The following is an 18,976-nucleotide window of genomic DNA, read 5'->3' as shown; positions in this document are numbered from 1 at the left end:
ATACAAACCGAGTCCGTCCTACAATCCAGGTATGATCGGAACGACAGCATCTCGAAAAAATTAATATCATTGAGTGGACAGCCATAAATCCGATAGCAAAGAACCAGCTACCGCAACCCAAGTGCCACTGTCCAAGTACCATCGAACCGATTATTACACTAACACTGCAGTCAGAAATTGTCACCAAATTAAAGATTTCTGCCATGTAATACCATTTTTGGTTATCTTCCCAGTATCATGTTTTTTTATATTTATTTTCTCTTTTGTTTAACTTTAAGTCATTAAATACAACGTTCGTTTGTTTCACTGTACGATGTCGCATTGTGTACAATTTTGAGTTTTTATAAGCGTTTCTTTGTTTAGGGTATTATTTCTCAGCTTAACCACTCGAATTTCCGTTATTAACGGGTTGCCTTTGCTATCCATAAAATGTGCACATTTATATTGGCATGCCTAACGACACAGTTAAATCTCACAAAATATTGAGCATACTTTTAGGCTCATACAAATAAAAAGCAAATGCTTCATGCAATAAAATCACGTTATTGCTGTACTCACCTTCCATGACATAAACAATGCTGCCGACATCACCCTCCTTGATAATGAGACTCTTGGCGGCATATTTAACCGGGTACATGCAATCGACGATCTCACGAATTTGCGTTATATCCAGATTCTTCATGAAATCATTGTCCAAAATGGCAGATTTAATAAGTTCACGTGATCTGTAATGGCAAAAGAATGGAGAAAAGTGATTAGCATTACTTGATAAGGAAATATTGTTTTTTTTTGTTTATTTCGAACAATTGGAGAAGTTGACAGACTCATAATAAAAGGGAGATCGCGAACATTTTAAGAGGGAGTAAACAGAACGTTCCCCTGTATTTTTAGCCTGAAGGTGAGTTTTTACTAGTAGAATAATAAGACTTTTATTTTATGAATTTAATATAACCAGGTTTTTAAATATTTTAAACATGTTCCAATTGATTGAAATTGTCATCATAAATCGAGAGAAAAATTTAAAAATGAAATAGTAACAATTATAAAAAATTATTTTTTTTGACAATTAAAAACTAAATGTTCCTGAAATCGGCTTATAATTTGATGCTGATATCTAAGGGATCTCATTTAATAGTTTCAGGTTTAGTCAATGGAATAGTAATCATATGTTGGAGGATATTTAAGTTAATGTAGTAATTTACAAATTCAGTCAAAAATGTTTTGATACAGCCTCCATGTCAGGGTGTATCCAGATTTCAAGTATTTTTCAGGTTATAGCCATATTCCCAATTTGATTTCTACATTGGGTTCCTTTTCAAAAAAATATTAATCTAGGTCCACCTTTCATACGTCCTAATTATACTAATTTTGAAATCTTATTTTTCTATTAAAAACTTATTAAATTACTTTGCACATTTCGGTATTTTCATCAGCTTATCCTCGGCCTCCACTAGATTCGTTAATGGCTCGGCACTGCAGCCTTGACGTTTTATGCGTTTATACTCCGACGGTAGGACCCGCGTCGATTCCATGCCAATGTTACAGTTGATGTCATCACATTCCGTCTTGTGATGCTGGAGGAAGACCTGAGTCAGTGGCTTGACCACCTGACGGAACTTGTCAATTTCATTTTGTAATTCAACGACTAGGGCATCTTTGGTGTGACACTCTTGCTGGAGGCGGGCAATGCTCTGGCAAAAGAAACGATTACGTTCCTGGCATTCGGACAAGGCCTTCTCCTTGTCGTGCAGAGCAACTTGCAGATGATCGATTACATCAATCATTTCCTGTAGTTGAGAGGCTGTGGGTGGCATTGACTCCGTCTGAACATCTTCTTCGGCAGAACCACCATCACAACGTTCCAACTGTCTCTGGCCAGCTGTACTGCCCAGCGAGAAGGGCAGGGCATGCTTTTGATGCTGTGTTGCATCGCACTGGTGACATTCCCGCAAGGCCTTTTTCAGACTTTGAACTTCGTTGTCTTTGTCGTCCAGGGCTAGGCGGGTATAGTGCAGTTCATGTCTCAGATTGTCCAAAATTTCCTCCAAGCGATGACATTCTTTGGAGTAATTCAGTTGACGTTTTTGACTCATTTTTGTTTTTGTTGTTGCTTAGAGTTGTTGGTGCTTGTGGTGATATTCAAAAACACATTTCTCGCAGCAGCAGCAATTGGTGGCAGCGACGTAGCGTCCGTCAGCGTCTTGGCAATCGAACGAACGAACACGCGAAATACGAAAACGAAAGTTGTTAGGCCGCAATAGTCTCTCCGTAGTTTATCGGCATTTGTTTTGGTTTTCGCAATCAATGACGTCATAGAACACACCGGCTTTTTAGCATTGTTTTAAGGTCTTCGTGTGTTTTCGTTGATTTAGAATTCTGAACACAGCTGATAGTTTGATTTTTTATTTTTTTGACACCAAATATTAGATTACATCAACAATTATTTGTTGTCTCCTCAATTTACTTCCTTGAAAATGTGGCGAACGTTATGGTTCGGTTTTAATTGAAAATTGCCTGCGAGGGCAATGCCATTTGCAATAAACTGTAACAAATTGTAAACAATTGCTAAGTTCACATCATCAATTAATGGCAATCAACTTCAATAGACAACATCAACAAAAACAACAACAACAGCAGCAGCAGAAACATCAACAGCAACATGAACAATGTATAATTTTAATAGCCAATGCGGTAGACGAACGCTGCGCATGCGCCCTAGGCTGTCGACAAATCAGTCAGTCAGCCAGCCTGCCAGACAAGTAGCATGATTGTTGAGTGGATGGATGCATAAACAACAACAACATCCACTTCAACGTGCATTGCACTTCCAAATAGTTAATAGCGATTCAGAGCACAAAAACAATGGAAAATGATGTAAGAAAATATTGTAAACAACAATATTAGGGTGTTATGTCTTAACTTTTTAATAATTTTGTAATGAATTTATCGGAGCCTTTTTTGAGGGTTATATAAAAGAAAATGTGGCAGGTTCGTAGCCGGGATTTTTGAAATTTGATGTGAAAAAGTGTTCTACGCCCTAAAATATGCCCAAATCCTTTGCAAGAATTAAACTGAGGGGTATCATTATATAACTTCTGGGTAACCTATACTGACAATTATTGTAAGTGTAAAATTAAATGGAAAACATTATTAAAACATACTCGGACCGGCCATTTTCTGTATCAATGATTTTGGATGTAGTCCAAAGATCTCTATCAAATTTCAAAGCTCTGTCCTAAATATTGCGAAATATATCTCAAACTATTAGGGTCCCTTTGGATATAGTCACAACTATATAAGGGTCATAACAGCTGTCGGCATAAGAACCCAAAACTGCTTTGGGGCTTTGAACTTAAAACTAGTATTCGTTCGAGTATACTTGACATTTCTCACAACCCAGACTGACTATTGGAGAGTAAAAATATAAGAAAATTTCCAGTGAATTCAGAAAAAGTGAAAAATTTATCGAAAACAGGAAACCCTTTTTATAAACCAAAAATATGTCATCAATTTCTATGGTACGTATAAAGTCTACACATTTCTTTTGTTCAGAGACTCACAATGAAACTTGATCTAGAATAATTCTTACTTTGACACTTTCTCCAAAAAATGAGGCATAAAGGGAGATAATGCCTCAAATTGGATGCATATTAAATTAACAGTAAAAAAAAAAGGAAACACATAATTTTCAGCTTTAGTACACAAATGTTGAACGTAATTTTCATAAAAACTATTGCACCTAGATATATAGGTTATTCCGCGATTTATAGTGAAATTTTATGTAGAATATTTCTTGTTTTGAAACCTTCCGCCTAAAACGAAATTATATGTTACTTTCAAGCGTGAACTCGAAATAATTCCAAGGAAAAATTATTCAAAAAATAATGTTTTTTTGGGAATATTGATGCAAATATTTTTTTGATATGCAATGGAAATAGAGATTTTCTGTGGTAACTTATAGTAAAATTTGATGAAGAATATTTTTGCCTGTGACGTCATCCTTCTAAAGTAATGCTTTGTTGGAGATTTTTATACAAACCACGTAATGTACGGCTTTAACTCTAAAATGTTTTTTTTTTAACATAATATACAAGTTGAGATGAAAGAACTGCAAGAAAATTCAGATCGCTGTCCTTTTTAAGCCACTCGTCCGACAGCTATTAAAATTATTCCAGTGACAGCTCATTATATTGTTTACAAGCGAAAATTTTCCTGAAAAAATTTATTTGTGATGAAATTCCAGCGTGATAGTGTGATTTCTTTATATTTGGCTGGAAAGCCACAAGTGGTTATCGTTAGAGCACTACAGCATTTAAATGTGAATAAATCTTTTGTGTCTCGTACCATCGCTCGTTACAGTGATACTGGTAGCGTAGCACGACGTCAAGAAAGTGGACGGAAGAAAACAGCAACATTAGCAGAAATGGTTCGAAAAGTAAAGAAGCGACTTGATCGAAACCCGCGTCGCAGCTGCCGAAAAATGGATCATGAGCTGAATATATCGCAATATTCCTTTCAGCAAATATTGAAAAATTAACTCGGGGTAAAGCCATTGAAATTCCAAAAAGTGCAAGAACTTACACCGCAACAGAATGAAAATAGACTCAAAAGAGTTGCTTTGCTTGGCCGAGAGTGGTGAACTGCCGAATTTGGTTTTCTCCGATGAGACAACATTCGTTGTCCAGCAGTTTGTAAACAAAATGATCGTGTTTACTTCCCAAAGAGGTCAGCTGAAAATGTGAACCTTCGGTTGGCCACCAGAACTCAAGCGCCGGCCATGGTGTTTGTGTGGGCAGCCATAAGAACCGAAGGTCGCACTCCGCTCTTATTAATCGACCGTGCCATCAGAATAAATGCCGAATGTTATCGCGAAAATATTCTGGAGGGTGTATTTAAGCCTTGGGCACGCAAACATTTTGACCGCAGACCTTGGACATTCCAAAAGGACTCAGTACCATCGCACTTAGCGCGCGCCACCCCAGAATGGGTACAAAATGAGGTTCTTTGCTTTATTTCTAGTGCACAATGACCACCAAAATCTCCGGACGGTTTCATTGGCCGTTTGAAGGCCATAATTCGTGCCCAAGGTGACCAATTCGAACAAATCTAAACGTATTCTAAAATTTGATGCTATTTCCGACATTTTTTGCTTTCATTCAATAAAATTTAGAAAAAAAATTATAAATTTGGCGTTTGACTTTGTTGCAGTTTTTCTATCTCACCCTGTATATTTCGGGATTGCAGCTCTACGCCTTCTTCCACTTAGTACTTTTCGTACAATTATAGTACACATTTCCAAAGCCACCTCCATATCTTAACCAGTGTTATTTATATCAAATTTGAGGATTCGAGCCCTATTTCATCACCCAATACCAAATTTAGTACCACTTAGCACTTTTCGCACAAATATGGAACACATTTCCAAACTAGCAACAAACCTCAAAGACAGTAATCTAAAAATTAAATTTCAGAATTTTATCTCTATCCCTTCATCCAATACCAAATATAGTACCATTCAGTACTTTTCGTACAATTATTGTACACATTCCAAAAACCCACATCTTTATCACACACCTACCACCAACAGTGACCTAATACAAAATTTCAAAATTCCAGATTCATTAGTTCACCCTAAACTAACTTTGTCGAAATTTAGTACCATTTCGTACGGTTCGCACACCTAGCACACATTTCCAAAACAACCTTCAAACTTAATTTCCAGCCTTGATTATATACCGATATCGATTTTCTAATTTTTACCAATACCCGTTTACATAATACCAAATGATGCCATTTTAGTATCATTTCAGAACTTTTCGTAACCTTAAAGTTCGAATGTCCAAATACTCTTTGGAATATCCTGTACTCCATCATTCAAAATTATAAAATCTAGCCCAATAAAACGTATTGAATTTTTAGAACTTTTCGTACACTTTTTGCAATGTAAAAACCCAGCCTTATCACACGCCTACGCACCAAGACTGAACCTCGTGCAAAATTTCAAGATTTTATCTTCAGACGTTTCGTCTGGGTATTGATTCGCGTTCGATCGGTCAGTCAGTTACTACTCTTTTAGATATGGAGCCTTATGGCCTTTATGACCAACATTGGTTTGGCATTCAATTTGGGGATGGATGATCGCACTCTTGCCTGTCATAGCGTAAAAGGTATGAATTTTGGGCATCATGAAATGTTTAGTTTTTATTCCATGCCACCCACCAAATGACTCATTATTCCATTTACTCAAAATTCAAAAATCGTTTTCTGAACAATATATAACATCGGCTTGGCGAAATATAAATAAAATTGCTTTTTTTTGCACTCTCGATCATAATCCGCCTGTTGTTTTCTTTGCGGTAAAGTCGCAAATATGTAATTAGTTAATAAAAATTCATGGTGGAATATTTCAAGGCATACTTAGCGAGGGCTATCACCCTACATTCCCATCCCCCTTTTGTGTGTGTTATGTTTAAAGGTGAGGTGTGATTTGAATACTAAACGCTGAACTGCTACTACCGGCAGCAGAGTTAATGATTCGACATTTTCAATGAAATTCGCGGGTGGAAGTAAACAAAGGCGTTTTACGTTACAAAATTCACGTAGAACAGTGCTGGGCAAATAAAAAATTAATCAATGGCCCTTTATTTGGGGTTGTTGAAAGAGAACAAAACCTTTTTGGATAATTTGCTCTTTCTTATTAAAAGAGTAAAGTAACATCAATTTAATTCCATTCTATTTGAAATGGTACAAAAATCATATGTTCTCTTATTCTAAAAGATTTGCTATGGAGTATTTTTTTAGGGTTGCAAAGTCAAAGACTTAATCAATCAATCGGTGTATTGAAAAATTCGACTCTGGCTATATATATAAATATTGATTTTTGTATATGTATATGTATATGTATGTATATATATATATATATATATATATATATATATATATATATATATATATATATATATATATATATATATATATATATATATATATATATATATATATATATATATGTATATGTATTCTTATAAATGGGCAAAAATAAGCGGATATGGATAACATTTAGCCATGTATATGATGGTGATAAAAAGGCGGGGATTATTTTGGTTGAAAAAGTTAACTCTCAAGCGAATCACTCCTTTTGAATGGGATCGTAACAAGTTTAAATATTCTACATTATTATTGGTCTAAAAATTTCATTAGGGGTCCAATTATGAAATTAATAGCCTAAATTATCTTAGGATTAAAGCCGTACTTCATGGGAGTTAATGCAAAACTCTACTACATACCCTTTGAGGGTAAAAAAAAACAAATTAGAAGTTATTGGGAATTTTTTGGCAGATGTATACCTCGAGCCAGGCCGATTAAAAATTGATCAAAAAACTTTAAAAAATATTTCCGTTTGTCATCCTTGATGCAAATACCTTCTTGAACTATAATTGAAATATGGATTTATTTTATGGCTAGAGAGGGTATATATCATTTAATACCAAAACGTGCCTTATCGAAATAACGTTTTAAAATCCTAGGTCTTTTTGGACTAAATACGTTTCAGAATATTTTGAGTCGATCTAGCAATGTCCGACGGGAGTATCCGATTTGGTCCAAACTTGCTCCAACTTTGCATATCCTAATATTTGCATTAGTTCTAAGTTGGGTGCGACAATTAAAAATATCGGGTCATTCCATCAAGTATCCTCCCTCCGAAAGGGTAGAAATTTTGAATAATTATAACTCTTAAAAACTGAGATGTAAGAGTCGGCTTGTCTTCAAATTAAACACATTGTTTAGGCGGGGAATTGTGAGGAGGTGAAAGGAGGAAAATAAAAACACACAAGTAGTGATTAGTTTTAAATTCAAATAAGTTTGGTGGTTTATTGAGAGATTATTTTCTTAACAACAAACAAAATTACCTTGTGTAATTTGGGGTGGCGCAGAGACCTTTGTGTTTATGTGTCAACTACTAAACGACAAGTGAACGCTGAGGTTCTTGCAATCGCAGAGGATCGCAGTGATCGCCGAGGATCATTGCCGATTACTACTACTACATTTACAATTATTTCCAATGAGAGCAGAGTCTCGTATGTATCAAAGTGAGCTAACCAACAACAACCACCGCCCGGTGGCATCTGCGCTCTACGGTCTCCGCCGAGGGAAGTATGCCGAGGAGATGCCCGTTGTGTCAATCAGCATCCGTGATTGACTGGACTCGGGAAGTTGAAGGCCAACTTAAACACACATCAACATATTTTCTGTAACCCAAGGTCTGGTGTGAAGCTGGAATGGAAGATGGAATATATCGGTCCACTCCTTCTGGTATCTCCACCAAAAAAGGGTAAACATTTTGAATGTCCATGAAAATCATAAAACGCGAAATTAACATCTGATTCCATTCAGACTTGACACATCTTAATATTTTTATCAGCACAATATGGTAGAGATCGGACCATTCCTTCTGGTACATCCCCCACAAAAGGTCAAATTTTTAAATACCCTTAAAGGCCATAAAACGCGATATTTATATCCGATTAAATTTAGACTTTGTATATCTCAATATTTCCATCAACACAAGATCTCTTATAAAGATGGGAGAGATCGGACCATTTCTTCTGGTACTTGCCCACAAAGGGACAAAAACTATTATAAAATCCGAAATAAGCATCCGGTTCTCTCAGTATTTTACACATCCCAGTATTTCTACTAACACAAGATCTGCTGTAAAGATGGGATATATCGGTCCACTCCTTTTGGTACCTCACAATTTGGAATAGCTATGGAGCTCGTAAAACGAGAAATAAGCATCCGACACTCTTCAAATTTCACACATCTCAATATTTCGATTAACAAAAAATCGGCTGTGAAGATGGGCTATATCGGTCCCCTCCTTGTGGTACCTCCACCACAAAGGATCAACATTTGAATAGCCTTGAAGCTCACAAAATGCGAAATTAACATCCGATTCCATTCAGACTTGTTACGTCTCAATATTTCCATCACCACAAGGTCTGTTATAAAGATGGTAGAGCACAGCCCATTTATTCTACATAGCGTTGAAGATTTTGAAAAACAAAGCGATTATAAAATTCGAATAGGCTTCCGGTTCTTTTCATGTTTCACACATCCCACTACTGTGAGTATGGGATACATTGGCTCACTACTTCTGGCACCTCCCCCACAAAGGGTCAAAATTTTGAATATTTATGAAGCTCTTAAAAACGAAATTAACACCCTATCCCATTCAGACTTGGTACTTCTCAACATTTCCATAAAGTGAAGGAAGTAAATAAACAGTGCGAACATGGCACGTCGCAATATTTGTATCATATGTATTTGGGTCCCATACGAAATGGACAATATTGGCCCATTCCTTCGGAACCTACTCCATAGAAGGTCAACAATTTGAATAATCATAAGAGAAGTCACATTATATTCAAATAATCGAATATTGGTTGAGGGTATACATCTGTTATCAAAACTCCAGATACCTTCTAAACAGATTTTTCATGTTTTTTAAATTAAATATGGAATGACCCATATTGCCAATATTCCACACAGTTTTTCGCTTATCATTTCCAAATTATATGATTTTGTTAGCTTCAAGTCATCACTTTATTCATTTGGACATAAATTGCAGCCATAAAAGGCTCTGAGCCATGCATGCAATGATACCCCTCAATTAGAGATATCCCTTCGGTCGTTATTCGCGCCAATGTCTCAGAATTCTATTCAAATTCTAAAACTGGAAAAAAATAACCCCAAGCTAGACATTAATAATGGAATTAAATGCAAAAAACTACAATAACAACAATGATGGCTAACGACAGCTGTTGTCTCTGGCCTGAGCTCCGGCTGACCAGCGCACGGCAGCAGCTTTTTTTCATTCACCGCTCGATCGTTGCATTTAAATGCCACAAATATATTGGCGCTGTCAAACATCGGCGTCAACAGCGACAACTCCTCAATGTCACTGGCGTTGCGCGTCACTGCCTGAGGAGGCCTCGTTGAATAAACTTGTAATTAAAACGCTTAATTTACGCCTATCACGACGCCGTTCATGCTAATGGCTAAGCTGTTGGTTGAGTTGATGTTATCTTTATTTGTGGCTACGTTCGGCTAAGAGAATGCGAAAAATAACAATAATTTGATTTTTTTATCCAATGGCTTGTTTTTGATATAAAAATTATAATTTCGGCAAACAATTTCGTCTATTTTCGGTTGATGTCTTAATGCACCGCGAAATCGCGACCACTCAATTTTTATGGCAAAAATATTTTTTATTTTCAATTTCATATTTTTTTTAAAATTGTAGTTTTGCGTATTTCTCAATGCTGTTGTTGTTGTTTGTTATTATTTGTTTTAACAAATTGCCAACATTTGCTGAACATTGCTTTATATTAAAACAAATTCACTTAAATTCGGCCACTGAAAAAATCACTGCACATCGCAAAGGTGGTGGTGGTGGCAAACGGAGGTGCAGTAAAATGGACACAAAGGTGGGTGGACGGGTGGTGTGGAGACAGGAGGTAATATTTTGTTATTCGTTTTTAGATACCGAAATAAAACTACAAATATTTTCTGTGTGTGGCGAATGTTGTTGTAATGTTGCATATAAACGTTCCGACCACTGATCGAGAAAAATAATTCTTAAACGATCCCGAAGACGTAATCACATTTTTATTTTTCCAGAAACGTTCTTAGATTGATTTGTGACGACTGGATAAATGACATTTTCCAGATCGAATGCAAAACGAAAATTCAGAGCAGCAATAAACGATCAACAACGAATTGTTTGCAACTTTTTTTTTATTGTTTTGGTGTTTCTGCGCAACGTCCGTCCGTGTTAAGCGCTTTGTTTAGTGTAAGCAATGCGAACGCGAATCATCAACTGGTGCACCGTCGCTAGCCATCACAACAAGTTGCTCGTTATTAACGCGCACAACAAACCGAACTCACAGTGAGTTGGGAGGTGAGCACAAACAAAACAAAACAAAAACACACAAATGGACTTCTCCACCAACACCCTCACCGTTCCACGGCACAGACCCCCAGACACAGTTCGGCGGTACGTGAGCTGAAATCTGAAAACAAAACAACTTCATATGTTTGATCGTTCATATGTTCGTTTAAACAGACAAACAGTGCCTATATGTATGAGAATCTGCGTGTTGTGGATTCGTCCAAACATCCATCCATTCAATTCATACGTTTGATGCACATCAGTCTTGTCGGAGGCACAGTGGTTGCAGTTCATATATTTTTTTTCAAGAAAGGTGATTTTGCCCACTATGAAAACAAAATCATCAAATTTATCTAAAAAACAAGTTAGTAAGTTTCAGTCGGAGTTCCGGCAGGGATATTGGAAATTTCATTTATTTTACAAAAAAAAAAAAGCTGGAAGTTCGGCTGGGCCGTACTTTGAATACCCTCCACTATTTGGAACGAATTTGGCAATTTTTAAAATAAATAACATCCATTAAAAATTCTGTTAAAATCTTAAAAATACCGAATATAAGGACTACGACAATGTGGACCTTCACAGACAATTTTCTGTCTTAGGCTGCAGTACCCACTACGAACTTCAAATACGAAATTTGAATAATGAATTCCGGTGAATAATGTCGCGTAAAACATCAAAATACCGAATATCTCGAGGTGACGTTATATTGGGGCTATGTCAAAATGTGGACCTACATGACCCATTTTCCATACCAAAAGTCCTGCAGACGTTCATTTCAGGAATATATATGCTTTGTGAGGTCTAAAATATATATTTCGATGTGTTACAAACGGAATGACAAATTGCGATCAACGATTTTCGGAACATGGGTTGAAATCTGATCGCTTTCCTAAAATGGAATGATGTGCCCTTGGTCCTTATTCTCTCATTAAGAAAAAGGGAAATTTTTAAGAGCTATAGAATTGCTCTTTCCAACGAAGAACTGTGAAACAATACACTAACGTTCGTCGAATACCCGAAATAAGACCAAATTTCCCAGCCGAAGCAGTGGGACTAGCAAAAGAGCGTGATCATCTCCTTCGTTTCAATTCTACTGATCCCAGAATCAGTGATCCACCGGTTGGTTTAGGAGCATAAGGGGAAAATGGCTCAGGTCAAAGGTAAAAGTCAAAATCCCCCTCGAACACTGGGAAAAAGATAATAGGGCCTGTCAATTTTAACGACGTATCGGTGACTGATCCGAAGAGGTGCGCTGGATATTTTTACCGAAAATTTGTCGACCATCCCGAGAGCGAAGCGATAAGCGGTATCAGATCTCTTCCTGCCGATGAAGCACAACCACAATTTACTATGAGTGATGTTGTAAATGTCATCCGATATGCTAAGTGATCTAAAACGTTGGGCTCAAACGGAATCTCAATGTTCTCAAAAAGATCTCAACCTCTCTCCGAAGACAGGTAAATTGGCTGCAGAAGCCAGGCAAGGATACCAGCAAAGGCGAATCATTGTTCTGAGTGGCATTCATATTGATGCAGTCACAGATGCCATCGATTTTTGTACTTTTTGAAGCTGGAGTAAAAAGCGGATTAGTAGACAATAAACCTTTGTGTAGATGTTATAACAACAAAACTAGGATTGCCAAAGTAATAATAACTAAAAAGTTCTCCTTGATGGAAAAAGCGCGCATATCTTACCACAGACCGGTCTATCCAATTATAAGGTATCAACCACGATGGAAAATTCATCGTTCTATATTATGGGTGGTCGAATTCGATTTTTAAAATTCCTATACAACAAGGTTTCGAACATTTTGTTGATCGACATCCTTTAACAGCGGATTCAAGAGAAAAAAAGTAAAAATATTTCATTGAATCTGATCAAATAAAACCATTTATATTTTTTGGCGATCAAAAAATTACCCCAAGCACACCTCGAGTTTGGATTTTGAAATTTAAATTATTAGATTGAAGAGGCGATTATACGACGCACAAGTAACTGAACACGGACTTTCTTTCAAATGACCAATTCACACGACCAAATTTGTGTGTGGAAATGACCTAAAAAATTGCTGTATTAAATCCGCACTGTAAGGAATAAAGTCTCAAAAAATATTCGCCGGTGGCGCCCAACGTAACATAGGACTGAAATAGTCATTTATGCAGACATGTAGGCATTATTATATTATGCTGGCATATATTTAGTTTAAAAATGACCTACATCATTCCAATCGTATGACCATAAAGCTCGAAAATAAAAAAATAGACAATTCATAAAATACGAATGAGAACCTAATTAGTACAAATTTTCACAAAACATACGACAGTGTTTCAATATCTTCCATTATTTTTATGTTTTCCCGCAAATTATATGATCACAATTTCTTAAAAATATAGAGTACCAGATTAGGAACAATCGTTCCACATTGCACTATTTTTCTTGGAACTCTAGATAACAGACTTATTTATTTTTTCAAAAATCAATTATTGCATACAAAGTGGCTATCTCAAAATTAAAATGCACAAGTTGAAGCTAAACCATTAAGTCAGGTACGGAATCACTCAGGTATTGAATCAAATTTCCAATCATTTCAAGATATTATATTATAGAGTATTGCTTCTTCTAAAAAATTTGTTAATATAAAATAATTTTGACATTAATAGCATATTTTCGATTTAATCACTGTACACTTCTGTTGTTTCAGTGGTTTTCTCAGTTTGTTTTCGATTTAAGAAAGACAAAAAAATTGCAGAAAAATATATATATTTGAACGACTAGATTGCTGCTGATTTTCAGAAGACAGCAACCAAAACAAACTTGTAATCACCGATGTTGTTGGCTGTCTGGCTGGCTGGTGGTTTTATTTGCTATCGCTCTCCATCTGCCCCTGTGTTTGTTCGTAATCGGTCGGCAAATTAAACATAAACTTGGCTAACAGAGCATGAAATCAATTCGCTTTATTGCCAAATGTAAGAAAAAGCTTCTGTTCATATGAAAGCTTAATTTTGAAACGAGATTTTTTATTATCGGAATTTTATTAAAACAGCTTAAAGTGTATTTAAAAGTTTATTCAATTTTTGTTGAAAGTTGTGGATGTAATCTTCACTTACAAATTGAACTTTTAAAAGCTTAATGAGGGAAGTAATCCCATATGGATAATTGGATTTTCCGACAGGTAGATTATATATTTTAAGTGGTGGTAAGTTAAAAAGGCTTAACAGGTTAGGAAGTATCAATGCTCAAGGCGGCATATATCAAATACGTACCAAAGTCAACATTTGGAAATTCGAACTATAAGTGTGGGAAAAGTACAAAAATGTACTACATTTGGTACCATTTCGTAAAATTTGGAATGGGAATTACGATTGAGGAGTAGGGTCAATGCAATAAGGTAGTTTTAGAACTGTATGCTCATGTATACGAAAAGTAATAAACGGTACTGAATTTGGTAAAACTTGAATTAGAGGAAATCATGGAGCTGAAACTTGAAATTAATATTACTGGCGGAGTGTGGGATCCCAATCCCCAATCCCAATAGCGTTAGTTTCCGATTTGGATATGGAGTTAGTTTATGTGCACAAAAAGTACTAATGGTACTAAATTTGGTACAGCTACGATTTGGGTGAACCTATAGAGATCGAATGCTGAATTTTGGAAATAAGATTACTATTGCATTGAGGTATGAGTTATGTTGGTAGTTTCGGAAATCCGTACTTATGTGTACTACAATTGGTACATTTTTGAAGTAAGATATCTATGACATTGTTAGATTTGAGTATGTAGGAAGTTTTGATAATTCGTACTCATGTGTACTAATAATACTAAATTTGAAACAATTTTTTTTGGACTTTTGGATTTGGATATTGGTGGAATCCTGAAATTTGGAATTGGGATGACTGTGTGAGTGTAGAATTGAGGTATTTTTGAGGTTTCGGAAATGTTTACATATGTGTTAGTACTTAATTTTGTACAAAATTAATTTGTGGTGAACCGATAAAGCTGGAATTTTGAAATTTGAAACTAAGATTTCGATGGGATTATATGATTGAGGTGTGGTGGTAGTTTTGGAGTGTAGGATTGTGGTATGTAGGAAGTTTTTGGATTTTTACCTATGTGTACTAAATTTGGTATAATAAATTGAACCGATATAAGGTTGAACCGATAGGCCTGTAATCCTGAAATTTGGATCAAGATTACTGTTGAAGACTAGGATTTGACTATGTAGAACTTTTGGAAACTCGTACTTATAAATTTGTTTTAAATTGCTTTTGAGTGTACCCATAGAGCTGGAGACCTGAAATTTGGATTTTTTCTTGGAAATAAGTACTACAAGAGTAAAAAAGTAATAAAAAGTACAGAATTTTTGACATATGTAGTTAAACCCACAGCCATATGGCTAGAAACGTGCATCATCGAAAAAAAAAACGAGTTTAGACCCAAGGTCTCTTTAGACGAAATCCGTTTCAAGACATGTGGAGTCGATCTAGCGATGTCCGTCCGCCCCTCTGTCTGTCTGGTGCGCCCGATAACTCTCCAAGGGAGTTTCCGATTTGGCCCAAACTTGGAACATAGAAATATTATTGTCGGTATTAGATCGACTCCGGAGATGGACAATATCGGCGCACTCCTTCTGGTATCATTCCCACAAATGGTCGAAATTTTCAAAAAAAAAAAAAAATATTTTGCGCACAGGTCGAGAAAGGATAATTCAATTTTGCCCCCAATTTGCCTAAATCCTAATATTTGCTTCAGCGCTAGGTCAGGTGCGAAAATGTACAATATCGGTCCACTCCATCAAGTACCTCCCCCACAAAGGGTAAACATTTTGAATAATTACAACTCTTAAAAATGTCATCCAAGAGTCCGATTGTCTTCAAATTACACACATCTCAATATTTTTACTAAACCATGGTCTGGTTATATCGGTCCACTTTTTCTGGTACCTCCTCCACAAAGGGTCAACATTTTGAATATCAGTGAAGCTCGTAAAACGCCAAATTTACATCCGATTCCATTCAGACTTGGTACATCTCACTATATATATTGACAATAGATCTGTTATAAATATGGTAGAGATCGGACCACTCCTTCTGATACCTACCCCACAAATGGTCAAATATTTAATAACAAAAACGATCATAAAATCCGAAATAAGCATCCTCTTCTCTTCATATTTCACACATCGCATTATTTATAGTAACACAAGATTTCCTGTGAAGATGGGATATATCGATTCACTTCTTCTGGTACCTCACCCACAAAGGGTCAACATTTTGAATATCCATGAAGCTCATAAAATACGAAATTAACATCCAATAATTTCCATTTAGACTTGGTACATCTCAATATTTCCATCAACACAAGATCTTTTACAAAGATGGTAGAGATCGGACCATTTCTTCTAGTAGCTCCCCTACAAAGGTTTCAAAATAAAAAAAAAGAAACTAAAACAAAACGATCTCTCTCTCTTCGAATTTCCCACATATAAACATTTTTGCTAATACAAGATTTGTTGTAAAGATGACATATATCTACGCCCCTTCTGGTACCTCACCCACAAAGGTTCACAATTTTCAATACTTTTATCTGCGATTTCCAAACAAATCAGCGATTCATTACATCTTGCTATATCTAAATGTTATATGATTATACCCAAACTAGACCTCCACATCCTTCATTTCGCTAAATGAATTATAGCAAAAATATTTTACAACATTAATTTCAATAAAATTAATATCAAATCATTAAACATCTGTTCATTTCGATTAAAAATGTAGATTGTGGGAAATTCGATTTTTTTATTTTCCAAATATAAATTAAATTAAAACTAAAATCCAACGCAAAGGATATTGCTTACATTTATTGATTACTAATGATTTCTCCTAATAGACTTATCTTGGCAGCGACTTAATTCGATCGATATTTTTTTCAAATTAACAACGTCCGCTTAGCGAACAGCACTCTTGTTTGCTTGCTCGTGACATGACTCACTGGGGGAATTCAAATCCATCAAATGAATGGCGGAATGTCGGAAATTTTATGAATAAGTTGCACTTCAGTCCAAGCTGTGCTGTCAGCCGTGGCAAATGCGTAGATTTATTAGCGAAAATTACACAGACTTCAGTCTTCGTTTGAAAATTCGACAGGCAGTGGCAGTGGATTGGCATAGCAAAATAGAGGAAAAAAAAGAAAAACACCAAAAAAACATCACAAACCACTTAAGCAGCAGTTAGTCATATCTTGAACGACAACTATCATGATTTGCAATATTTGAGATATGTGACAGCCAGCTACTCCTGCCGTTTGTGTCGTCGTCGAATACCAAAATAAACTGGCTTCCGAAATTTGTAGAAATTAAATTGACAATTAAAAAAAAATCAAATCGATTTTCGGGTATCATGGGAAATTTTTAGTGAAATTGACTTTGAAGAGAGATGCGACAAAGGCACTACATGCACAGTGTGGTACAAAAATGGTTGCACATAATTAAATAAAAAGATTGGTATATTTTAGGATACATAATTGGAAATAAGTAAATTTAAGCCATGTCTTAATTTTGTTGGCAAATGAAAGTAGAAAAGATGTGTCCATAGAGAGTCTAAGATCTTCGCTATTTGGAAGAACTAAAGAGTCATTGATCTTCCCAAGAATAACTCAGGGTCATCTGCCGCAATAAGTCTAAAGTATGCAAGACCTTAAGACGACTTTCTCTCTATCGAAAATTTAATGAATGTCTGATATGTATTGAAACCATATATATACAGAAAACGAATATATAAGCTATGCCGGTCGTAGTGGTCCAAACCATATTTTAAAGGCCAAGTGGCTACAATTACACTGTGGGACAAAATTTACTCGTTTTTTTTTCAAAAATTACAAGAAAAAATATGTGAATTACGAAAGAGGAGTTAAACATGTAAAATAGTATCAGCCGGTTTTGCAGACAAGTTTATATCCCCTGCCTTGAGTTGTGATTATTCAAACTGTTGACCTTAATGGGGGAGGTTCCGAAGCACTTGACCAATATTGACCAATTCGTATCTGACCTAAGACTGAAAAGAAACAACGTGCCACATTTGGACTATAACGATTACTACCAATACTTTATATGAAATGTGGTTATGTTACTTCGTTCAGGTTGAACGAAAGCATAACAAAGTGGAGAAAGATGTAAATGTTTATAAGTGCGGTTGTAAGATTTAGAAGATTTTCCAAAAGAATTTTAGTTTTATGTGATTCTTTTGTTCCTCTTCTATTGAGCTTACGATCTCGTCACTTGGGTAAAAAAATGTTTTTTGTCATAGAAGTTATTTTTTTAAATAACTTCTGGGGAGAATATCCCAGACAAGAAACAAGGGAACTGATGAGGATTGGTGGCTCTTTCCGAAACCTAGGTATTCCCTGCCTTACCCCCTGGTAAACATTACCATCGTTCTCCACTCATAAACAAACGTTGTTTTTATAAAAACAACAATAATGGGATTTCGCCTGACGATTTTGCAACAACAAAATACTATGGTATCCCAAACAAGCAAGCCAAACTCTGTTCTGTTAAGAGAAATATTTAGATGTAATGCAAGTTGTAAAGAATCGCTAAATTGATTTGTAAGTTATGATAGATACAGGGTTGCCCATATTCGACAGACCTTTGGGCCCTTTGGGCCCATTCCAATCGACGAGGCTTGTCCGCAGGCAACATTCTTTGCGTCAATTGAATTTTGTACGGGAACAAATGCAAATCAATGCGAATAATCCGTTGTAAAGTGGACCGAGCCATGCCCAACTGCTGAGAACGGCGTTTTTGGGATGTTCTTGGGGACCTCTCAACACTGGCTCGTATGACAGCGATATTCTTGGCCGATCGCCTTGGTCGACTTTTATATGGCCTCTTCGGATTAGAAAGAGCCTTACAAGTCGAAAATTTTTCGTATAAACGCTTAATGGTGTTCTTAGAAGGCGTACTTCTCACATTTTTGAATGTTTTAAAAGCACGTTGAGTTTTCACAATTGACTTCTTGTAAATTT

At 36.0% G+C, this 18,976-nt stretch overlaps 1 protein-coding gene across 5 annotated transcripts in view; it reads right to left on the bottom strand.

Moving 5' to 3' along the window:
* The window catches only part of LOC101900584 (cGMP-dependent protein kinase, isozyme 2 forms cD4/T1/T3A/T3B), a 163,053-nt gene that overhangs the window by 46,789 nt on the left and 97,288 nt on the right, over window positions 1–18,976 (bottom strand). For 4 of the 5 annotated variants that reach the window (XM_059121272.1, XM_059121273.1, XM_059121271.1 and 1 more), the window contains one exon: window positions 559–725. In XM_059121272.1, the coding sequence (XP_058977255.1) occupies window positions 559–725 (167 nt within the window). Of the gene's footprint in view, window positions 1–558; window positions 726–1,407; window positions 2,496–18,976 lie in introns of those variants that run through there. The other variant, XM_059121277.1, reaches the window with a different exon arrangement.

Source organism: Musca domestica, unplaced genomic scaffold (genome assembly GCF_030504385.1).
Source record: "Musca domestica strain aabys unplaced genomic scaffold, Musca_domestica.polishedcontigs.V.1.1 19, whole genome shotgun sequence".
Lineage (NCBI taxonomy): Eukaryota > Metazoa > Arthropoda > Insecta > Diptera > Muscidae > Musca > Musca domestica.
This window is presented reverse-complemented; position numbering and strand designations above follow the sequence as displayed.